Genomic DNA, 25453 nt, shown 5'->3' with positions numbered 1-25453 from the left:
GGTCACGGGTTCACATCCCGGCTCTGCCAATTGTCCACTGTGTGACTTTGGGCAAGTCACTTCACTTCTCTGTGCCTCAGTTACCTCATCTGTAAAATGGGGATTAAGACTGTGAGCCCCCTGTGGGACAACCTGATCACCTTGTATCTACCCCAGCGCTTAGAACAGTGCTTTGCACATAGTAAGTGCTTAATAAATGCCATTACTATTATTATTATTAAAGACTGCGAGCCCCCCGTGGGACAAACTGATCACCTTGTACCTATCCCAGTGCTTAGAACAGTGCTTTGCACATAGTAAGTGCTTAATAAATGCCATTATTATTCCATACTTCATGCTGCTGCCCGGATTATCTTTGTCCAGAAACGCTCTGGACATATCACTCCCCTCCTCAAAAACCTCCAATGGCTACCGATCAATCTGCGCATCAGGCAGAAACTCCTCACCCTGGGCTTCAAGGCTCTCCATCACCTCGCCCCCTCCTACCTCACCTCCCTTCTCTCCTTCTCCGGCCCAGCCCGCACCCTCCGCTCCTCCGCCGCTAATCTCCTCACCGTACCTCGCTCTCTCCTGTCCCGCCATCGACCCCCGGCCCACGTCATCCCCCGGGCCTGGAATGCCCTCCCTCTGCCCATCCGCCAAGCTAGCTCTCTTCCTCCCTTCAAGGCCCTGCTGAGAGCTCACCTCCTCCAGGAGGCCTTCCCAGATTGAGCCCCTTCTTTCCTCTCCCCCTCGTCCCCCTCTCCATCCCCCCGCCTTACCGCCTTCCCCTCCCCACAGCACCTGTATATATGTATATATGGTTGTACATATTTATTACTCTGTTTATTTATTTATTTATTTATTTTACTTGTACATTTCTATCCTACTTATTTTATTTTGTTGGTATGTTTGGTTCTGTTCTCTGTCTCCCCCTTTTAGACTGTGAGCCCACTATCGGGTAGGGACTGTCTCTATGTGATGCCAATTTGTACTTCCCAAGCGCTTAGTACAGTGCTCTGCACATAGTAAGCGCTCAATAAATACGATTGATTGATTGATTGATTGTTGGGTAGGGACCATCTCTATATGTTGCCAACTTGTACTTCCCAAGCACTTAATATAGTGCTCTGCACACAGTAAGCGCTCAATAAATACGATTGATTGATTGATCGATTGATTGACTGAATGAAGACAGATGAGATCGTGGTACTGTAAAAATTTGGCATTCTGACTCCCGGGACCGTTCTCTATCCAGTACACCATGCTGCTTCACATGGCGTTGTTCCCTGCCACGAAATCTGCCACGGTCATTCTGGAGCACAGGAGTTCAGTAGGGTTGGAAATTCTGTCCACCCTAACCCAACTCCTTTCCCACCCCTTCAGCCTCAAATCCCCTGGAATTGGCAGGAGACTCTGCTTTGGTGGCACTAAGTCCTGCTCACCTCCCCACTCGCCCACTATGCCTCCTATGACCACAGAGAAACAACATGGCATAGTAGACAGAGCATGGCAATCGGGAGGTCATGGGTTCTAATCCTGGCTCCTCCACTTGACCCTGGACAAGTCACTTCACTTCTCTGTGCCTCAGTTACCTCATCTTTAAAATGGGGATTGAGACTGTGAGCCCCACATGGGTCAGGGACTCTGTCCAAGCCTACTTGCTTGTATCCACTCCAGCACTTAGTACAGTGGCTGGCTCATAGTAAGAGCTTAACAGATACCATCATTAGTATTATAACCAGGCCTCTTTCCATCACTGGAAGACTGCAGAGGATTTTTGTTAAATTCAACACAAAAAGGGTTAGAGTAAGACCTGCGTGTTTAGAGTAAGAGTTAGAGTAAGACACGTGTTTTAGATGGAAGGCAGTGGCAGAGTTAAGGACTCTTCTCCCAGTTGAACTACTGTACTAAGCGCTTGGGAGAGTACAACACAATAGAGTGGGTACTTATTGTACCAAGTGGAATTTCAACCATGTTTGCAAAGAGGTCTTAAAGTGTATTCCCATTTTAGAGAGGGAGAAAGAGAACGGATACGTCTTCAATCGCAATGAGCATACGATTGAAATGAAAACAGAAGTCAGGTTTTCTGAGTTCTTACTTACAAGCTTACTTAAACTTGATGTAAGATTCTTCAAGTTTGCAATCCCCATGATACAGAAGACCTGAATGTATCCATGTTGCTTATCATCCCAAAGGACAAAAACATAGGCAGATGATTCAGAAACCAGGCCTGGCATTTTGCTGTGAATAGGCTCCTGCAACTACTGTAGATAAGAAGTACTTTTGGATGCTTTTTTCTGGTTCTATTTTCACCAATTTTCCCAATAGGAGTGACTCTGTTTTAATTATAACTGCTTTGCAGTCCTCACTTTGCTTCTGCCACCCTGATGTGGAATGGAAAGTGTCTGCTAATTCTGTTGCTCTCCCAAGCACTTAGTACAGTGCTTGCCACATACTAAGTACTCAGTAAGTACCACTGATTAATTGACTGATGGAATATGCAAATAACTACAACTACTTTCCTGGGCTTGTAAAATAAGCCCTGTGCCCTGTTAGGTTACCCCTGCAAACTACTAAAATGTAAGGTCTCTTCCCACTCTCCCTAGTTAGCATAAACCATCATCTCCATCTGAGCACTAATTTAATCTGATGGTTCACACCCAATAGCCTTGCCCTAAATCTATTACTGAGGAAGAGAATCTCAGGAATAAAGCAGAAATGTATTCCACTTTCATTCATTCATTCATTCAATCTTACGTATTGAGCGCTTACTGTGTGCAGAGCACTGTACTAAGTGCTTGGGAAGTACAAGTTGGCAACATATGGAGATGGTCTCTACCCAACAATGGGCTCACAGTCTAGAAGGTGGAGACAGACAACAAAACAAGTAGACAGGTGTCAAAATCGTCAGAACAAATAGAATTATAGCTCTATGCACGTCATTAACAAAATAATAGAATAGCAAATATGTACAGGTAAAATAAATACAGTAATAAATCTGTACAAATATATAAAAGTGCTGTGGGGAGGGGAAGGACGTAGGGCGGGGGCATGGGGAGGAGGAGAGGAAAAAGGGGGCTCAGTCTGGGAAGGCCTCCTGGAAGAGGTGAGCTCTCAGTAGGGCTTTGAAGGAAGGAAGAGAGCTAGCTGTGCTGATGTGTGGAGGGAGGGCATTCCAGGCCAGGGGAAGGACGTGGGCAGGGGGTCGACAGCGGGACAGGTGAGAACGAGGACCAGTTAGCGGCAGAGGAGCGGAGGGTGTGGGCTGGGCTGGAGAAGGTGGGAAGGGAGGTGAGATAGGAGAGGGCAAGGGGATGGAGAGCCTTGAAGCCGAGAGTGAGGAGTTTTTGCTTGATTCATAGGTTGACAGGCAACCACTGTAGATTTTTGAGGACGGGAGTGACATGCCCAGGGCCTTTCTGTACAAAGATAATCTGGGCAGCAGAGTGAAGTATAGACTGAAGCAGGGAGAGACAGGAGGATGGGAGATCAGAGAGGAGGCTGATGCAGTAATCCAGTCGGGATAGGATGAGAGATTGAACCAGCAAGGTAGCGGTTTGGATGGAGAGGAAAGGGAGGACCTTGGCGATGTTGTGGAGGTGAGACCGGCAGGTTTTGGTGACGGATTGGATGTGTGGGGTGAATGAGACAGCGGAGTCGAGGATGACACCAAGGTTGAGGGCTTGTGAGTCGGGAAGGATGGTAGTGCCATCTACAGTGATGGGAAAGTCAGGGAGAGGACAGGGTTTGGGAGGGAAGATAAGGAGTTCAGTCTTGGACATACTGAGTTTTAGGTGGCGGGCAGGCATCCAGATGGAGATGTCCTGAAGGCAGGAGGAGATACGAGCCTGGAGGGAGGGAGAAAGAGCAGGGGAGGAGATGTAGATTTGGGAGTCATCTGCATAGAGATGATAGTTGAAGCCTTGGGAGCAAATGAGTTCACCAAGGGAGAGAGTGTAGATAGAGAACAGAAGGGGACCCACAAAAACGCCTTCCTAAAAGTGTACTACTTGAAGCTTTGCTAATAGAATATTCTTTTAAAAATAAAAGATGTGCTTAATATTCTAATGACATAAACATTTTGCCACCAAAAATCTCAATGTACCATAAAGTTTTAGGCAACCAGTGACCTAAAAGACATCATATTCACTTTTTCAATCTTTCAAACTAAGACCAGCCATTTTTGGCAAGGGCCACAGAAATTTTAAAAAAATGTACTTGCAGCTTTACTAGTAAGATGTTCTTTTTAAAATAAAAAGTTGCTTAATATTTTTATGATATAAACATTTTGCCACCAAAAACTCCATGTACCATAAAGTTTTCGGTGACCAGTGACCAAACAAACATCATATTTACCTTTTCAATTACCTTTCAAATTAAGACCAGTAATTTTTGGTGAGCTCCACAGAAATTAAAAAAAAATTTTTTGAAACAGCTCCGTTTTCAACAGAGCTCACCAAAAGACACTGTAAGCTGCAAACAAATGGTAAACAAAATAATGTTAAAAGAACAGCAACTCAAGTCTAAGTAGACTAATTAATAAAATAATAATAATAATAATAATTATATAGGAGTCAATAGAGAACATCTGAAGACGATCTACTTTGCCTCATCGTTCACATGTGCCCCATTCTAAAAGTGCACTACTGGCAACTTCACTAATAGGTTGTCCTTTTTAAAATAAAAAAAAGCTTGATATTTTTATGACATAAACATTTTGCCACCAAAAAAGACAATGTACCATAAAGGTTTTGGTGACCAGTGACAAAGCAAACAACGTATTTACCTTTTCAATCTTTCAAATTAAGACCAGTAATTTTTGGTGAGATCCACAGAAATAAAAAACATTCTGAAATGGTTCATTTTCAACAGAGCTCACCAGAAAATACTGTAAATTGTAAACAAAGGGCAAGCAAAATAATGTGCAAAAACAGCAATTAAGTCTACCTAAGGCTAATTATAATAATCATAATTATCAAAAATAATCATAATAAGTAGAAGCCAACAGAGAAGATCTGAAGATCTCCTTTGCCTTGTCATTCCCATGTGCCCCACTCTAAATGGAAGTTTTATTCCCTTACCTGTAAGGTACATCCAAACACTCCGATCATCAGCATGGCTACTGAGAGGTAATCAGTAAACACATCCCACCACGGCTTCAGCACTCTGAATGCCGGCTGCTGCTCAGAAAACTGTCGGAATTCCGTTACCGGAATCATGATTCTAAGAGAAAAATGGAGAGATGCAGAGTCTGAAAATGATTTTGGATAAGTCTTTGCACTCTTGTGCTGTCAGGTGAAACGAAGAGGGGAATGCAGGAAGAAGGGAAGCTTCTGTTTACTAGAACCAAAGGTTTGATTGTTGCCATGGTATTTCCAATGACCGTGCTAACTTGATCGTTATTGAGAAGCAGTGTGGTCTAGTGGATAGAGCATGGGCCTAGATGTCAGAAGGATCCGGGTTTTAATCTCGGCTCCGCCGCTTGTCAAATGTGTGACTGTAAAATGGGTATAGAAAAGTGTTACAGGAGAGTTTTTTGACCTGAAGTTTCTATTTTTCAAATTGGATATCTTCACAGTTAGAATTCAATGGAAAATAGCCATCCTATCATTCATTTGGATGCTCGGTGCTTTGAGTGGCCTGTGAAAGTGATGGTCAAAGCATCTGGTGAAGACCTTACCTCCTGGTATCATCATCATCATCATCATCAATAGTATTTATTAAGCACTTACTTTGTGCAGAGCACTACATTAAGCACTTGTGTGAAGAGTTGGTAAAGACCCACATGGGGAAAGGTGGAATCCGTTCTGCTTATCTGGTTCAAGTTCTTTTTACCTGCTCTTCTCCTAACCCAGGCCCCCTCCTTTCTGTAACTGAACAGAACATATGTTTGAAAACAGAAAGACCCCTAAATAACACACGGATACAGAATTGTTGAGTTTGAGTAGAATTTTTGTTTTACAGGTTTATTGCATAGATCAGAAAAAGCTGTGTTGGTGCATATCTTTAAAACATGGCACTGTATACCTTATTTGGACATTATCCTTGGATATAATACTTTTCTCTCCTTCTACTGCCCAGCCCGCACCCTCCGCTCCTCCACCGCTAATCTCCTCACTGTACGTCGCTCTCGCCTGTCCCGCCATCGACCCCCGGCCCACGTCATCCCCCGGGCCTGGAATGCCCTCCCTCTGCCCATCCGCCAAGCTAGCTCTCTTCCTCCCTTCAAGGCCCTGCTGAGAGCTCACCTCCTCCAGGAGGCCTTCCCAGACTGAGCCCCTTCTTTCCTCTCCCCCTCGTCCCCCTCTCCATCCCCCCGTCTTACCTCCTTCCCTTCCCCACAGCACCTGTATATATGTATATATGGTTGTACATATTTATTACTCTATTTATTTATTTATTTATTTTACTTGTACATTTCTATCCTACTTATTTTATTTTGTTGGTATGTTTGGTTCTGTTCTCTGTCTCCCCCTTTTAGACTGTGAGCCCACTGTTGGGTAGGGACTGTCTCTATGTGATGCCAATTTGTACTTCCCAAGCGCTTAGTACAGTGCTCTGCACATAGTAAGCGCTCAATAAATACGATTGATTGATTGATTGATAGATTTTCGGTCTACTGTCACTGAACCCCAGGAAACCTCCACGTTCATGTCAACCACCACTAACTAAGCAGCCTATGGCCTTTCAACTTCCAGTGATGTCACTTAAAATAATAATACTAGCAATAACAAAATAGTAATAGCTACAGCACTAATTAGCACATATTGTGTGCTGAGTGTGGATGTTGATGAAAGGTTATAAGATCATGCACAGTCCCTGTCTCACTTTGTACTCACAATCTATTTTATCCCCATTTTACAGATGAGCAAACTGAGGCCCAGAGAGATTAAGTGTCTTGTCCAAGGTCACACGGTAGGCCAGTAGCAAAGCTAGGGCTTGACCTGGGTCTCCTGCTGGAAAGAGCCCGGGCTTTGCAGTTAGAGGTCATGGGTTCAAACCCTGGCTCCGCCAATTGTCAGCTGTGTGACTTTGGGCAAGTCACTTAACTTCTCTGGGCCTCAGTACCTCATCTGTAAAATGGGGATTAAGACTGTGAGCCACCCGTGGGACAACCTGATCACCTTGTAACCTCCCCAGCGCTTAGAACAGTGCTTTGCACGTAGTAAGCGCTTAATATATGCCATCATCATTATTATTATTACTATTACTCTTGGGCTCTTTCCATGACCAGTCAATTCTCTCTCAGTTGTTTCATGAATTGGTTCTTCCCTCCTTCCTACTTTCAGGTGATAAGACATGGAGAGAGTAGAAGAGAGGAGAGGAGCATGGCATGGCCTTGTTACCAAGACCCATTCAATCAATCAGTGAATCAATCAAATAGCATACCATACCACTGAGTGCTTACTAGATGCAGGGCACTTACTAAGTACTTTGGACTGGTTCTATGAACAATGCAGTCAAGGAGACAGGAACAAAATCTGAACTGGGGCTCAAACTGGAGCTGACTTGTATTTAGCATTAAGATTTTGCTTCTGCCTTGATTGTCCAACGATCTCAGTGAGAAAATGGAGGTCTACAATTTCTCTTAAATTACCCATAAAGACTCATTCTCTCACTAGCTGAGGCTGTGGGTCCTCAGAAGGGACATACCCTTTCCACTTTTTCCTCTCCAACCAAAATGCAACTCCGTTATTACAATTACTTATCATGTCCCGCCTTGATTACTGCATCAGCGTCCTTGCTGACCTCCCAACCTCCTGTCCCTCCCTCACACCAGTCCATACATCACTCAGCTGCTAGCAAAAACGTTCAGGCCACGATTCTCCACTCCCCAAGAACCTCCAGTGGTTGACCATTCATCTCCGCATCAAACAGAAACTCCTCACCATTGGCTTCAAAGCACTCAGTCACCTTGCACTCTCCTACTTCACCTCATTACTCTCATAATAATAATAATAATGATGGCATTTATTAAGCACTTACTATGTGCCAAGCACTGTTCTAAGCGGTGGGGAGGTTACAAGGTGATCAGGTTGTCCCACAGGGGGCTCACATTAATCCCCATTTTCCAGATGAAGGAACTGAGGCCCAGAGAAGTGAAGTGACTTGCCCAAAGTCACAGAGTTGACAATTGGCAGAGCTGGGATTTGAACCCATGACCTCTAATTACATAATTAATGACCTCATGAGGTCATTATATGACTAATCATTATATGACTCATAACTAATGACCTCATATTACAACCCAGCCAGCACACTTCGCTCTTCTAATGCTAACCTTCTCACATTACTTCAATCTAGTCTGTCTTGCCACCAACCCCTCGCCTGCATCCTGCCTCTGGCCTGAAAAACCCTCCCTCCTCAAATCTAAAAGACATTCCCCCACTTCAAAGCCTTATTGAAAGCATATCTCCTCCAAGGAGCCTGCCCTGACTAATCCCTCCTTTCCTCTTCTCCCACTCCCTTCTCCATCACCCAGACTTACTTCCTTTGTCCATCCCCCATCCCAGCCCTACTGCACTTACATACATATCTGTAATTTATTTATATTAATGTCTGTCTCCTCCTCTAAACTGTCAGCTCACTGTGGGCAGGGAATGTGTCTGTTTATTATTATATTGTACGCTCCCAAGCACTTAATACAGTGCTCTGCACACAATAAGTGCCCAATAAATATGATTGAATGAATGAATGAATCATTAAAATGAGAATCAGTGAAAACAGATTGGAGATCACCAGACACTGGTATGGTTATATAAGACTGTGAGCCCCAAGTGGGACAACCTGATCACCTTGTATTCCCCCCAGCACTTAGAACAGTGCTTTGCACATAGTAAGCGCTTAACAAATACCACCATTATCTAGTGCTTAGAACAGTGCTTTGCACATAGTAAGTGCTTAATAAATGCCATTATTATTATTATTATATGGAATTTTTCCCTGTCTCAGGCCGTTGGGAAATGCAGCTTTTGAGGAGCTTACAGAAGATGTGGTCTGGGCTTATAGACATCCAGTTGGCTGAAATGACTGCAAGCCTCTCTGGGCCACTATAAAGTTATTTCTTACTTGGTTGTTTAACTCCTAAACCCTTTGGAGAGAGTAGATTTTTTTTTCCTTTATCTTATGTAAGGCAAAGCTGCATGTACACTTGCAATGTGATCTTGATAATTATTTTTTGTGATGCACTTAATAAAGCAATCTGGGAGGAGTTAGGGCTTGCCCAAGGAATTAAGATACATGATGGATTGATTGATGCACTCTCCTTTGGCAGTTATGCACATCTCTAGACAGAACATAATAATAACGGCATAAGCGCTTACTATGTGCAAAGCACTGTTCTAAGCGCTGGGGAGCTACAGGGTAATCAGGTTGTCCCATGGGGGGCTCACAGGCTTCATCCCCATTTTACAGATGAGGGAACTGAGGCCCGGATAAGTGAAGTGACTTGCCCAAAGTCACACAGCTGACAAGTGGCGGAGCGGGGATTTGAACCCATGACCTCTGACTCCAAGGCCCGGGCTCTTTCCACTGAGCCACGAACATGCCTGCCAACTCTCCCAAGTGCTTAGTACAATGCTGTGCACACAGTAAGAGTTCAATACCATTAATTGATCTGGAAAATCCAGGATTGGCTGCTTCTTCATTCATTCATTCAATCATATTTACTGAGAGCTTACTGTGTGCAGAGCACTGTACTAAGCGCTTGGAAAGTACAAGTTGGCAACATATAGAGATGGTCCCTTCCCAACAACAGGCTCACAGTCTAGAAGGGGGAGACAGACAACAAAAAAAAAAACATGTGGACAGGTGTCAAGTCGTCAGAACAAATAGAATTAAAGCTAAATGAAAATCATTAACAAAATAAATAGAAAAGTAAATATATACAAGTAAAATAGAGTAATAAATCTGTACAAACATATATACAGGTGTTGTGGGGAAGGGAAGGAGGTAGGGTCAGGGGGATGGGGAGGAGGAGAGGAAAAAGGGGGCTCAGTCACTTAGCCCTCTCAGGAACCCAATGATATGACACTTTTTCAGGCGTCACAGGTTCAAGTTGATGGAAAATAAACTATTTCTGAGGAAATCATAGAATCCAAACCAACTTTCTCAGCTGAGTCCTGCAATCACTTCACGGGCAAACTCTCCCAACCAGACTTGAAAGCTTCTAGGGTTTAAAAGTTCTAAGAATTTCCAAGTGGGGTCAACACCTCTGGTTCTCTCTGACCCCTTAGCTCTCCCAAACCTCTGTTTCACTAGGCCTTTTCTGGGTCTCCTGTTTGCCTTCACGCCAAGTGAAATTTTGGCACTCTTGGCTGCTAAAACCAGCCAAATGTGGACTGGATAATAATAACAGTAATAATAACAACGGTATTTTAAGTGCTTACTATGTTCCAGGCACTATTCTAATTGGGTTGGACAGAATCCCTGTCCCACACGAGGCTCAGAGTCTTAATCCCCATTTTACAAATGAGATAACTGGGGCACAGAGAAGTGAAGTAACTTTCCCAAGGTCACACAGCAGACAGGCAGACAGACAGTGGCAGAGCTGGGATTGGAACTCCTGTCCTTCTGATTCCCACACCTGTGCTCTATCCACTAGGCCACACTGCTTTGGGGGGAAATCTCTTCACTTTTCTAACAGGACAAAAGCAAGTAGGGCCCAGAATCTGAACCAAACTTGGTCCAGAGGGGACCAAGCTTCCGGAGGACGGGGAGGAGGAGTGAGGTGAGTTCTGAAAAGTGTGCGGGCTCCCGGAATTGCTTTTTGAGCACAGGAGAAGAAGGTGACAGAGCCAGCTAGCTGTTTGGTTTTTTTTTTTTTTACCACCAGAGCAAAAAGCTGGCAGGACACTGGGGCAGGAGTTGGAGGGATCGAGTTGAGTGGCTATTCGTCAAAATCACTCTCCCCACCTTCAAAGCTTTATTAAAAGCACATTTCAATCATTCATTCGATCATATTGAGTGCTTAATGTGTGCAAAGCGCTGTACTAAGCACTTGGGAGAGTACAATACAACCATCTCCTCCAGGAGGCCTTCCCCAACTAAGCCGTCATTTCCTCTTCTCCCACTCCTTTCTGTGTGGACTTTGCACTTCTTTTTAATAGTATGCGTTAAGTGCTTAGCATGTGCAAGGTACTGTACTAAGCGCTAGGGTAGATACAAACTGGTCAAGTTAGGCCCAGTGAGTGTCCCACATACGGCCCACAGTCTTCACTCCCATTTTACAGATGAGGTAACTGAGGCCCAGAGAAGTTAAGTGACTTGCCCAAGGTCACGCAGCAGGCAGGTGGAGTAGTCAGGATTAGAACTCAGGTCCTTCTGACTCTCAACCCGTGGTCTATCCACTAGGTTAGACTGCTTCTCTTGGGGGCACTGGGATTTGACTTTCATTCACCCTTCCCTCAGCCCCATAGCACTTCTGAACATATCCATAATTTATTTATATTAATGTCTCCTCCTCTAGACTGTAAGGTCATTGTGGGTAGGCAACATGTCTACCAACTCTGTGGTATCATACACTCCCAAGTGCTTCATATAGTGCCCTGCACACGGTAAGCACTCAATAAAAACGACTGATAGATCGATCCTTATTTGAGGACTACCCTGCTTCCCTCCTCCGTCTCCTCCTTGCCAGCCCAACTCATTCCACCAGGGATTAGTAGCTCTTTCTCAGGAACAGAATCTCTCAAGTCAATTCAATAAAAAACAATTACAGTCTGTACATTTGAATTGTATTTCTCCTTACTGTCGTAGTCTTCTTCCCCTCCACCTCCCCCTTTTCACAGGCTTCTCAGAAATCAAATCTTACATGTTTCCTGTTATTTTCAACCGTCTGAACTATTTACTGTTAGAGCAAGTCTACACAGAACCCATTTTTTTTCTACTAGTATAACCAACATTTTCCTTCACAGGCACAAATAATGGCACTTTGAACAGGAATAGCAACAACAATGATAATAGAGGTATTTGTTAAATGCTTACTATGTGTCAAGCACCATACCAAGCACTAGGGTAGATAAAAGGTATTCAGGTCAGACACAGTCCCTGCCTAACCAGGGTTTACACTTGTAGGACAGGGACTGTGTCCAACCTGATTGACTTGTATCTACCCCAGGGTTTAGAACAGTGCTTGATACATACTAAGCGCTTAACCAGAACCATAATTCTTATTATTATTATGTAGGAGGGAGAACAGGTGTTGAATCCCCATTCTACAAAAGAGGAAATTGGGGCACAGAGAAGTGAACTGATTTGCCCAAGGTAATAATAATAATTATGGTATTTGTTAAACACTCACTATATTCCAGGCACTGTTCTAAGCACTGGGATGGATACAAGTGAATTGAGTTGGACGCAATCTCTGTCCCACATGGGCCTCATGGTCTTAATCCACATTTTACAGATGAACTAACCTGGGGGACAGAGAAGTGAGGTGAATTTCCCAAGTTCTCACAGCAGACAAGTGGCAGAGCTGGCATTAGAACCCAGATACCTCTGGTTTACAGACCCGGGCACTATCCACTAGGTCACACTGCTTCTGCTTTATGAGAATAATGCTTATAATGATTAGGATATTTGTTAAGTGCTTACCATGCACCAAACACTGTACCAAGTACTGGGGTAGACAGAAGATATTAAGGTTATACAAACAATAGAGCCAACATTTGAATCCAGATCCTCTGACTCTCAGGCCTGTCCTCATTCCACTAGGCCAAGCTGCTTCTCTTGAAAAAGCTCAGGTGCTGCCACTTTTTGGGTGACCATGACTTCATTATTAACTGTGCTCCTCTTCCCGTTCCCCTGACCAGTTTTCCAGAAGTACACCATTGTTATTTAGTTCTCCCACGGCCAAACTGAAGACATCATGATTGGCGTCTCCCGAGTTTTGCATCCCTATCAACTCGAGCATGGAAAACTCCCAATTTGACAAGCTTGTTGTCAGCATTATAGTGAGTCTTTCCAGATCCTTGTAGAAACCCTCTTTCTGTTCACCAGGACTCAGCATTATGATGGCATAGGTCCTTGATGACGCTGACAAAGCATTTTTGATTTAGTGCAGAGAACAGGGTCATTATTTAGTTACTTGAGCCAATTCTGGGAGGTCAGAGTCTGGCAGCAGTCTGAATGCAATCCATGCCAGGAAATCATGGCTTTGAAGAGGAAAAACAAAAATCTCTCCAGAAAAATGAATATTCAGCACCCCGCTGGCTGGCGATCTGGACTAAAATGGTAGCTCTATCGTCAGATGGTTTGTGTGGAATAAGTGCCTTCCTTTCTTGGGCAAGGATTGCTATCACTGTCTTGCAAGGTCCCATGATGGGAACTTAATTTTCTATTTGATTTTGCACCTCAACCTTTTAGGCTACCCTCCCTGGTCCCCTAACGAGGCTAGTTTGAGTGGGATCAGATATTTTTAGGACATGTTTTCTAGTCTCATCTCCCTATGGGATGAACAGTGAGTTCTTAAAAAACGGGGCTTCTCAGAGGCCCAGCGTGCTGCTGAATAGTGCTGTTAACTACACAATCACTAAGCAATCTCTTCTGTGACTTAAGCAATCACAAAACAATCTCTTCTGTGACTAAGCACTCTTGACCAGGGGGACTTTTGGTTCTGAAATCACGCAGAATGTGCACTTTCATTCATTCATTCATTTAATCGTATTTATTGAGCGCTTACTGTGTGCAGAGCACTGTTCTAGGCACTTGGGAAGTGCAAGTTGGCAACATATAGAGACGGTCCCTACCAAACAGTGGGCTCACAGTCTAGAAAGGGGAGACAGAGAACAAAACATATTAACAAAATAAAAATAAATAGAATAAATGTGTACAAATAAAATAGAGTAATAAATATGTACAAACATATATACATATATACAGGTGCTGTGGGGAGGGGAAGGAGGTAAGTCGGGGGACACCTGACGACACAGTAATACATGGCCGTACACTACAGCTAGCTCACTGTTTATGTACATGCCTGTAAACTATTGAATAGATTTCCTTTAAAAAGGAGGCAGTGTGGCCTAGTAGAAAGCTCCTGGGATTCAGTCAGGAGACCCAGGGTCTCGCCTCAGCTCTGCCAAGGCTCTGTTGAGTGACCTTGGGCAAGTCACTTAACCTTTATGAGCCTCGGTTTCATTCATCTAAGTAATAATAATTATGGTATTTGTTAAGCGTTTACTATGTGTCAGGCACTGTACTAAGTGCTGGGGTGATACAGGAAAATCAGGTTGGACACAATCCCTGACCTGTTTGACATATAAAGTAACTGATGCTCAGAGAAGTGAAGCAACCTGAACAAGCTCACACAGCAGACAAGTGGCAGAGCTGGGATTAGAACCCATGACCTTCTGATTTCCCAGGCCCATGCTCTACCCATTATGCTGTGCTGCTTGAATAAAGTACTGCTCTTCTTAGCTCTTAGATTGTGGGTCCTATGTGGGTCAGGGGCTGCGTTCAAAATATGCTCAGGATTCAGTATAGTGCTTGGTACCCAGTGTTCCATCATTATTACTAATGCAATTGTAATAATAATAATTATGGCATTTATTAAGCACTTACTATGAGGAAAGCACTGTTTTAAGTGCCGGGGAGGTTACAAGGTGATCAGGTTGTCCCATGGGGGGCTCACAGTCTTAATCCCCATTTTAAAGATGAGGTTACTGAGGCACAGAGAAGTGAAGTGACTTGCCAAAAGTCACACAGCTGACATTTGGCGGAGCTGGAATTTGAACCCATGACCTCTGACTCCAAAGACCGGGCTCTTTCCACTGAGCCATGCTGAGGCCCCCATAATAATAATGATGGCATTTATTAAGCACTTACTAAGTGCAAAGCGCTCTTTTAAGCGCTGGGGAGGTTACAAGGTGATCAGGTTGTCCCACGGTGGGCTCACAGTCTTCCCCAGTTTACAGATGAGGTAACTGAGGCACAGAGAAGTTAAGTGACTTGCCTAAAGTCACACAGCTGACAATTGGCAGAGCCAAGATTTGAACCCATGACCTCTGACTCCAAAGCCCGTGCTCTTTCCATAGAGCGCAGGATAGAAATCTGGGGTCTGACCCAAATTAGGCAGGGTTTATGCCTCGTGTGGCTCGGTATTCGTTCTGGCCCCCAGTACATAGGTGTGAAACTTGGATGGAACTGAACCCAAGAATTATGGGCACTTGCATGGAACTGAACCCAAGAATTATGGGCCATTTCTCCAGGACTGCTGGGAAATGTAGTTCCAGAAGCACAAGCTCTGGGATAATGAGTTGCACTGTGTCATCCCCACACCCTCCCTCAAACCTCCTGGCTACCAAGTCAGGACTGGCTGGGCAGGGGAAGCCAACATATCAGGATGACACAGGGAATGGGAGAAGAGGAAATGAGGGTTTAGTCAGGGAGGAAATGTGTCTTCAATAAGGCTCTGAATGTGGGGAGAGTCATTGTCTGCGGATAGGAAGAGGGAAGGCATTCCAGGCCAGAGGCAGGATGTTGAAGAGAGGTCAGAGATGAGAGAGGAGCCTGAGGTATGCTGAGTAGGTTGGCATTAGAAGATCAAAGCATGTGGGCTGGGTAGGATAGCGGCAAATGGGAAGGCTCCTAGCCATCTTGGTCCTGCTTGCCTCTCCTGTTTGATGAGGGGTCACACGTTGGGGGGCTCAGTATAAGCACACCTCATCCACTGCTCAATATTAGTTTTGGCAGAAACTGGCTCTCTAGCCCAGGGAGAGGAGAAAGCCTCCGTTCTCTGATACGTGGAAACAGAGTCCTCTTGCTTCCTCTATCAGATACAAATTGCCTCCTCTTAATTGAGCGTACTTATTCCAGGAGACCATGCAGGGAGCGAGAAGAAGGAGGTATTGTACATTTTCCTGATTTATGCAACAACAGCAATGTGATCCCCAGTGGAACAGAAACAATTAGGTTCCTTGTTCTTTACTTCAGATTTTCGCAGAAGTGGCTGGCAAGGAACAGCAAAAATAATGCATCCTTACTGGCCAAAATCTTGAACTCGATCAAACAATTACGAGTAATTACTGAGCATCCACTAGGTACAGAGTACTGTGACTAAGCACTGGGGAGAATACCAGAGATTTAGGTTATAGTAATAATAATGGTATTTGTTAAGTACTTACTATGTGCTGGGGTAGATATAAGATAATCTCTGTCCCACATGGGGCTCACGGTCTAGGTAGGAGGGAGTAGGATTTAATTCCCATTTTACAGATGAGGAAACTGAGGCCCAGAAAAGTTAAGTGACTTGGCCAAGGTCACATGGCAGACAAGTGGCGGAGCTGAGACTAGAATCCAGGTCCTCTGACTCCCAGGCCTAAATTCTTTTCACTAGGCCACGCTGATTCTCTGCCCTCAAAGAGTTTACAGTCTAGCAGGGGAGACAGATGGTGAAGTAATTCATTCATTCATTCAATCGCATTTATTGAGAGCTTACTGTGTGCAGAGCACTGTACTAAACACCTGGAAAGTAAAATTCAGCAACAGATAGAGACAATCCCTACCCAATAATGGGCTCAGAAGGAAGAAGTGAATATGTATATGTCGGCATTTAAATGTAGGCTATGTACGCTGATATGTTCAAAAGGGCTAAGGGTAATTGTGAGTATACAAATGTATAGTTGGTACAGAAGTGTTGAAGTAGTAGGTGGGGAAATATAACCTGGGGGAAAAATACATTAATGGGGAAAGACTTTCTTAAAGTACAGTAATGTGTTCGAGGCTGTACCCCTCTGATACCAGAGGAATATGAGAACATCGCTTACCAGGAAGAATTCTGCAAATGAATAAAATCTTGCAATCCTGGAAAAAGGGACCTAGGCAATCTGTTTAGGCACATGTTTATATTCACTAGATTATAAGGTCTTACACTAGACTGTAAGTTCATTCATTCATTCAGCCATATTTATTAATAGCTTAATTACATTCATTCATTCAATCGTATTTATTGAGCGCTTACTGTGTGCAGAGCACTGTACTAAGTGTTTGGGAAGTATAAGTTGGCAACATATAGAGATGGTCCCTACCCAACAGCGGGCTCACAGTCTACTTGCTTACTGCAAGTAGAGCACTGTACTAAGCACTGGGGAGAGCACAATATAACAATAAACAGACATTCCCTGCCCACAACAAGCTTACAGTCTAGAGGGCAGGGAAAGTGCCTACCAACCCTTTTGTACTGTACTTTTCTAAGCTCTGTGTACATTGCTCTACCCAATAACGCAGTGGGAAGCAGCATGGTCTAGTGGAAAGAGTGAGGGCCTAGGAGACAGAAGAACCTGGGTTGTAATCTCACTCGGCCATTTATCTGCTTTGTGGCCTTGGGCAAGTCACTTAACTTCTCTATGCCGTAGTTAAAGCATCTGTAAAATGGGGATTGAGACTGTGAGCCCTATATGGGACATGGACTGCTCCTTGCCTGATTAGCTTGCATCTTCTAGACTGTGAGCCCGTTGTTGGATAGGGACTGTCTCTATATGTTGCCAACTTGTACTTCCCAAGTGCTTAGTACAGTGCTCTGCACACAGTAAGCGCTCAATGAATACAATTGAATGAATGAATGAATCTAGAACAGTGTCTAGCACATAGCAAGTGCTTAACTATACTGTTAAAAAAAAACCAACTACCATTCATTCACTCATTCATTCAATCGTATTTAGTGAGTGCTTACTGTGTGCAGAGCACTGCACTAAGCAAGTGCTTAACTATACTGTTAAAAAAAACCAACTACCATTCATTCACTCATTCATTCAATCGTATTTAGTGAGCGCTAACTGTATGCAGAGCACTGTACTAAGCGCTTGGGAAGTACAAGTCGGCAACATATAGAGATGGTCCCTACCCAACAACGGGCTCACAGTCTAGAAGGGGGAGACAGACAACAAAACAAAACATGGGGACAGGTGTCAAGTCATCAGAACAAATAGAATTAAAGCTAAATGCACATCATTAACAAAGTAAATAGAATAGTAAATATGTACAAGTAAAATAGAGTAATAAATCTGTACAAACATATATACAGGTGCTGTGGGGAGGGGAAGGAAGTAAGTCGGGGGGGATGGGGAGGAGGAGAGAAAAAATGGGGCTCAGTGTGGGAAGGCCTCCTGGAGGAGGTGAGCTCTCAGTAGGGCTTTGAAGGGAGGAAGAGAGCTAGCTTGGCAGATGTGTGGAGGGAGGGCATTCCAGGACAGGGGGAGGACGTACCACTGATCGGTGGACACATACTGCAGCGTGGCTTAGTAGATAGAACGGGGCCTGTGAGTCAAAAGATCAAAGGTTTTAATCCCGGCTCTGCCACATCTGCTGTGTGACCTTAGGCAAGTCAATTCACTTCTCTGGACCTCAGTTACCTCATTTATAAAATGAGGATTAGGAATGTGAGCCCTATATGGGGCATGGACTGTGTCCAACCTGACAAACTTGTATCTACCCAGTGCTTGGCACACAGTAAACACATAAGAAGTACCACTATTATTATTAGTAGTAGTATTAATTTGAATCTGAATTCAGATCCAAGTTCTGAGGCCCCATTTGAGTCTGCATGGGACACACTAATTTTAAAGCTTGGCTTTAAAGCTGAATTTCTGGGCCCTGGGTATTTGAGGTTTCCCATCAAAACAAGTGGAATCCCTGAGCTTTGAACTGTTTGGTAAGTCGCAGAGGATCAGGTTTGCAGTTCCTAACTCATGTCTTAGAGAGTTTACAAAGCATTTATCACTGCAGTATAACCGGTAACGTATTCACATTGTACGGCAGATCACTGGTAAGAACTTAGTTGAGTTAGTTTAGAAGTTGTTACCTGCTGCTCTGTTTTCAGAAAGAGCCAGGAGGGGAGAGCCTGCTGGAGCTATCCCAATAGATATGGGATCTATCTATGGGAAGCAGCATGGCTCAGTGGAAAGAGCCCGGGCTGGGGAGCCAGAGGTCAGGGGTTCAAATTCCAACTCTGCCACTTGTCAGCTGTGGGACTTTGGGCAAGTCACTTAACTTCTCTGTGCCTCAGTTACCTCATCTGTAAAATGGGGATTAAGACCGTGAGCCCCACGTGGGACAACCTGATCACCTTGTAACCTCCCCAGTGCTTTGAACAGTGCTTTGCACATAGTAAGCGCTTAATAAATGTCATTATTATTATTATTATTATTAATAGAAGGGAAGGTTTCTGACTAAAGGCTAGTTCGCTTGTTCAGCGATTATAGCTGGCAAATTTGGGCAGATGAGACCACAGCGGCTACCGAGGCAGCTAAACCTGGCAACCGCCTGCTGGTCTCCACCCTGAGGGCCCAGAATCTGCACGACACTACAATCGCTCTGCCTGGAAGTGGGTTTTGTACTTCAGATTCTTGCAGGCCCTTTGCCCCGTGCTGTGCTTTGGTCCACTTCCCCTTTTGTTACATCCCCTGCCCAGAGGGAACACAGCTGGCAGGGGCAAGAGAGGGCAGGTGGCACTGCACAATCTCCTGACCCAATAATCAATTCCTTCGGGTGGATTTTCAGTCCCAGTGTCTGTGTGACTGGGCTGAGGCTCCTCTGTTGTTTTTTAACAGGAGAGTCCATCTCATTCCTTCTCTGTCCTTTGATTTTTTGCAATTGGATCTTTATTAATAATAATAATAATGATGATGATGGCATTTGTTAAGCGCTTACTATGTGTTCTAAGCACTGGGGAGGATATAAGGTGATCAGGATGTCCCACGTGGGGCTCACAGTCTTAATCTCCATTTTACAGATGAGGTAACTGAGGCCCAGAGAAGTGAAGTGACTTGCCCAAAGTCACACAGCTGACAAGTGGCCACATCATCCCCCTGGCCTGGAATGCCCTCCCTCCGCACATCCGCCAAGCTAGCTCTCTTTCTTCCTTCAAAGCCCTACTGAGAGCTCACCTCTTCCAGGAGGCCTTCCCAGACTGAGCCCCCTCCTTCTCCCCCTACTCCCCCCCTCCCCATCCCCCCGCCCTACCTCCTTCCCCTCCCCACAGCACCTGTACCTATGTATATATGTTTGTACGTATTTATTACTCTATTTTATTTGTACATATTTATTCTATTTATTTTATTTTGTTAATATGTTTTGTTTTGTTGTCTGTCTCCCCTTCTAGACTGTGAGCCTGCTGTTGGGTAGGGACCGTCTCTATATGTTGCCAACTTGTACTTCCCAAGCGCTTAGTACAGTGCTCTGCACACAGTAAGCGCTCAATAAATACGATTGAATGAATGAATGAAAGTGGCGGAGCCGGGATTCAAACCCATGACCTCTGACTCCCAAGCCCGGCTCTTTCCACTGAGCCACGCTGCTTTCTCTAGGATTTGAATACCTGGAAAGATGGCTAACCAAACTGGGATTTATTTTGCAATTGTTACACAAACGCACACACACACACACACACACACACACACAAATATACATACAAAATCATGATTCTGTGCCATGATTCTATAGAATTCTGCCATACGCCGTGCTTTCAAAATATTAGCCGGGGTCTGGGGTATCACATAAGATTACCTTCACAATTTAAAAAGGATCTCAGGGGTGGGGAGGGAAGAGAGAGAGAGACAGAGGAAGAGAGAAAGAAAGATAGAGAGAGCGGGAGCGAGAAGGGGGAGGAGATAGAGGAAAAGAGAGGGAGAAGGCTAGGGAGAGGGCTAGGGAAAGAGAGACAGACAGACAGACAGATACAGCTGCTAGGTGTGGGAATCCTCACCTTCTGCCACTATTCTGAGAGCTACAGTTTGCTGCTGCATTTGAAGTTCAGGGTGGGGAGTGGGCCAGACCTAACTTTGATGTGATGGGTGAGGAGTGAATCAGACTAGAAGAGACCCTTGTGGTGGACTGGTGTGAATCTCAGCCAGAATCATCAACTGGCAGGCAGAAAGTCACAAAGGACTTGTTCTCTGGAAACGTTTCTTAGACTTTAAAAAGGCCTCCGGCGGCTCAAGAGCCCTTGGATTTCACCCGAGAAAGAAACTGCCATTTGGAAAAACATTTGAAAGAGTGATTATATTCATGGGTTTTGAAAACATCACACAATGACTCCAAATAGGCGGCTATGGACAAAATGACAAATTACTCCGTTCATCTGAATTAAAATGAAATGGTTCTCAAGGGAAGGTGACTAGCTATATTGTAGTCAATATTTGCCTGCTGTTCTTGCCATTGAACACAGGTTCACATGTGCATTGAGTAGTAGTGAAGGAATGAGAACACGGCATTAAAACATCTGAATTAAAACTTTAGAAAGCAGTTTCTCGACCACGGAGGTGACAGTTATTGGTTTCCTAGTTTGGGGCTTAAAATCTGCATCAGCCAGAGACCTGGGGAATCAATGTTTTTGTTTGTTTCTTTTGAGAAGCTAAAAAAATTAAAACTCTGCCTTTTTAAAATAAAATACACTCAAGATTCCAAAGAAAACTACTTTCCAAAGGCACAGTAGCAAAGAGGAAAATGGTTTGTCAGAATCTCAACAAAATCAACAGAGGAGATATTCTCACATAGCCCCACCCCCACAGTATTATTGTATTATGATTATTCTAACACCATCCTCAGGTGGGTAGAATGTTTGAGGGGAGAAGAGAACCGGAATAATGCATAGATTGCTATTTAAATACACCAATATTTTGCCATCAGCCCAAACAAGATATGACTATTGGTCATTCTCTTTTCCAGAGTCTAGATTATAACTGAGTTGATAAATTATGCAGCTTTCAAGGACATGCACAATAATCTATTAAGAAACCACTGACAGAAAACAGATTCATACATAAAAGTCTTATGTAGACACTAATGAGCTAGAATATTGTATTTCTGAGTTTTGGCTAGAGTCCAAGAATGACTTTTCCTGTATTTTTGTTGAAAAGTTTCAGCTGCATTTCATCTTCATGCTGCTCACCTCATGTGAAATGGCTGCTTCAACAGTCAGATTCTGGACTAACAAATGAGGAAAAGACCTACCTATTAGATTAAGGGAATAAAAATGATGAGAAGCAACATGACCTAGTGGAAAGTGTTCAGGTCTAGGAGTAAGAGGTCCTGGCTCCACCAGTTGTCTGCTATTTGATTTTGGGCAAGTCACTAGACTTCTCTGTGCCTCGGTTACCTCATCTGTAAAATGGGGATTATGGCTGTGAGCCCTAGGTGGGACAGGGGCTGTGTCCAACTCGATTATCTTGTACTACTCAAGCTTTTAGTACAATACCTGGCATAAAATGAGTGCTCAACAGATACCATAAAAAATATGAACTCTATTGAGGTCTGTTTTCAGTCTTCCTGGCATTAAATGCCTGGGCCTTCAAATTCTAACATTCTACAAATAAGTCTCATGTATGGAATGGGCTAAAGTTGTTGTCTCTCCACTCGAGTGGAATCTTCTTCTTCCTCCTCCTCATTCCACTGTAGTCACTTGAGACTCCAAAGCTGTAAATAAAATCCATACGATCTAACCAGAGATCCTTTAGGGCCCTAAATGATGTTTTCATGTCCAGAGTCTTAACTCTAAGGGCACAGGAATGTATTTTCTTCAACTAAACCTATCCCAGAGTAATTTCGTTTTCAGTTGGCAACTTTCAGTGCAATTTAGAAAAGGTGTCCTGTTCATCTCCTCAATCATGTGGTCAAGGCCATTAGGTCTGGAGGGCCACTGACCCATAGCTGTAATCACTGTTTTGGATGAGATCTGCCTCATCCTTCATTACCCAAATGAACTCAAAGGGATTGAGGTTTACCCTCCTCCGGTTTGGTCTCCTCTCTCAATAACAGATTGACAATACAGCTTCCGTTGGAAAAAACTACTAGAATGGCACATTCCAGAGAATCAACCACCAGTAGCAAATATTTGTGAGCGCCCACTTAGTTCTAGTCCTTGTTAGACTCCTAAGTGCTATGGAGAGTACCAGAAAAGGGAGGGAGTCAATCCTGCCCTCAAGGGGAATATAGCTATAGGGCTGTGTCTACCTACTCTGTTGTATTGTACCCTCCTAAGCACTTGGTACAGTGCTCTGCACACAGTAAGTGCTCAATAAATATGATTTATTGATTGATTCACTTAGCTGTGCCCTTCCTTGTTAGTTACCCAAAGCAGAAAGCAGGTAGAGAACTGATGACCCCTGGGAAGGACATGATCTCTGACACTCTCTCTTCTTGTTGAGCACGAACTGCTTCTCCTCTTGAGAAGCGGCATGGCCTAATGGATAGAGCACGGGCCTGGGAGTTAGAAGGATCTGGGTTCTAATCTCAGCTCTGTGTCTGTGTGATCTTGGCCAAGTCCCTTCCCTTCTCTGTGCCTCAGTTCCCACATCTATAGAATGGGGGTTGAGACTATGAGTCCCACGTGGAACATGAACTGTGTCCAACCTGATTAGCTTGTATCTATCTCAGAGCTTAGTACCCTGCTTAGCATGCAGTGAGTGCTTAACAAATGCCATTTAAACAAAAAAAAGACAGCAGGACAACCAAACAGCTGTTGTTTGGAGTGCTGAAATTGGAAACTGGAAGCAAGGAGGGCAGAGAAAACATTTTAAGAACACAGAGTAACACAAAGTCTCAGACAGTGCTGCATCCCAGCTGAAAACCAAGAATCAACTGCTGAGAACAGACTGGCATGGCAGTCAGTAATCAAGAAAGAAGACCAATTGAGAAAGTTTCATAAGGAATGTGACAGGAGGCAGCAAAAGAAAAAAAAAAAACAGCACCAAGTGATGCAAACATTAAACAGCACAACACAGGATGGCCTTTTTGTCTGCACAACGTGTCAGGGGCTGTGGGACCCTCACCGGTCTTTTTAGACACAAACACGCACACACACACAAACACACATGTAAAATTCATCAGTTTGTGCCAGCCTCCCCACTCCTCAAGAACCTCCAATCACTGTCCATCCATTTCTCCATCAAGCAGAAACTCATCACCATCAGCTTTAAGGCCCTGAATCAGCTTCTCCTCTATTATGGAACCTCACTCCTCTCCCCCTACAATCCAGCCCATACCCATCGCTCCTCCAACATCCCCACTGTTGGGTAGGGACTGTCTCTCTATGTTGCCAACTTGTACTTCCCAAGCGCTTAGTACAGTGCTCTGCACACAGTAAGCGCTCAATAAATATGATTGATTGATCAGCCTACTTACTGACTGTGCCTCAATCTGGTCTCTGTCACCACTGGGCCCTTGATCACGACCTCCCTCCTGCTTGAAACTCCCTCCGATTTCATAGCCAACAGATCACTGCTCTCCCCATTTTCAAAGCCTTACAAAAATCATATCTCCTCCAAGAAACCTTCCCTAGTCTCTCATCTCCCCACCCTATTCTCCCTCTCCACTGTGTCACCTACCACTGTAATCCAGAGTACTTTTGTTCATATGTTTACATTCCATTGCTTCCCCTATCGTAATTTAGTTTAACATCTGTCTCCCCCGCTAGACTGTAAGCTTCGTGAGGCAGGGAATATGTCTACCTACTCTTTCGTACCTCCCAATTGTGCTCTATACACAATAGGCACTCAGCAAATACTTCTGATTGAATATGAAGGGACAACCATATTTCACTTCTTGCTGCTCTCCCACTATAACCCAGCCCGCACTCTTCGCTCCTGTAACGCCAATTTTCTCACTGTACCTTGATTGCATCTATCTTGCCGCCAACCTCTCATCCACGCACTGCCTCTGGCCTGGAATGTCCTCCCTCTTCATATCTGGCAGATAATTACTCTCCCCCGCTTCAAAGCCCCGCTTGAAGGCACATCTCCTCCAAGAGGCCTTCCCCAACTAAGCCCTCCTTTCCTCTTCTCCCACTTCCTTCTGCGTTATCCTGATTTGCTACCTTTATTCATCCCCCCGAACCCCACAGCTCTTATGTACATATCTGAAATGTATTTATTTGTCTGTCTCCCCCTCTAGTCTGTAAGCTCATTGTAGAAAGGGAATGTGCCTACCAACTCTGTTATATTGTTATCTTGTACTCTGAAAATTCTTAGTACAGTGCTCTGCACACAGTAAGCACTCAGTAAATATGATTGATATTTCCCCTTGTAGGTTATGTCCTCCTGCCACATGGTATGATGGAATCCTGGAAGGTGGTCTTTATACACAAGAAGGAAAAAGGGAATGGATAAAGGGGGTGGTTTGAGCTGAGCCAGTCTGTGTCATTTCTTTTGCGGATGGAAGTGCGTGTGTTGGGGGAAAGCATAATCAGGTGATTTTCTGATACTTTGGGTAATCACAAAAGGAACCAGAAAAAACACAATTATTCCTCTTCAATCAACCAATCATATTTATCAAGAGCTTACTGTGTGCAGGGCACTATACTAAGTAAGCATCTGGGACAGTACAATATAATAGAGTTGGTAGATACATTCCCTGAACACAGTGAGCTTGCATTCTAGAGGAAAGAGCAAATCAATCCATATATAGAAAGAAAAAGCATTTTCCTGAAGTGAAACTTCATTTCCATTCATTGAGCCCCCATAAGAAAGCCCAAGTTTGG

The 25453-nt window shown here is 44.1% G+C and overlaps 1 protein-coding gene across 1 annotated transcript in view; it reads right to left on the bottom strand.

Annotated features, from left to right (window-relative positions):
- LRRC8C (leucine rich repeat containing 8 VRAC subunit C) overlaps positions 1 to 25453 on the bottom strand; it is a 110344-nt gene that overhangs the window by 35024 nt on the left and 49867 nt on the right. Inside the window, exon 2 of the mRNA XM_038745066.1 lies at positions 5064 to 5205. Within this exon, the coding sequence (XP_038600994.1) occupies positions 5064 to 5201 (138 nt within the window). The 5' untranslated portion in view covers positions 5202 to 5205. The remainder of the gene's footprint in view (positions 1 to 5063; positions 5206 to 25453) is intronic.

Source organism: Tachyglossus aculeatus, chromosome 4 (assembly GCF_015852505.1).
Source record: "Tachyglossus aculeatus isolate mTacAcu1 chromosome 4, mTacAcu1.pri, whole genome shotgun sequence".
NCBI classification, from domain to species: domain Eukaryota; kingdom Metazoa; phylum Chordata; class Mammalia; order Monotremata; family Tachyglossidae; genus Tachyglossus; species Tachyglossus aculeatus.
Note: the sequence above shows the minus strand (reverse complement) of the source record. Positions and strands in the feature narration are given on the sequence as shown.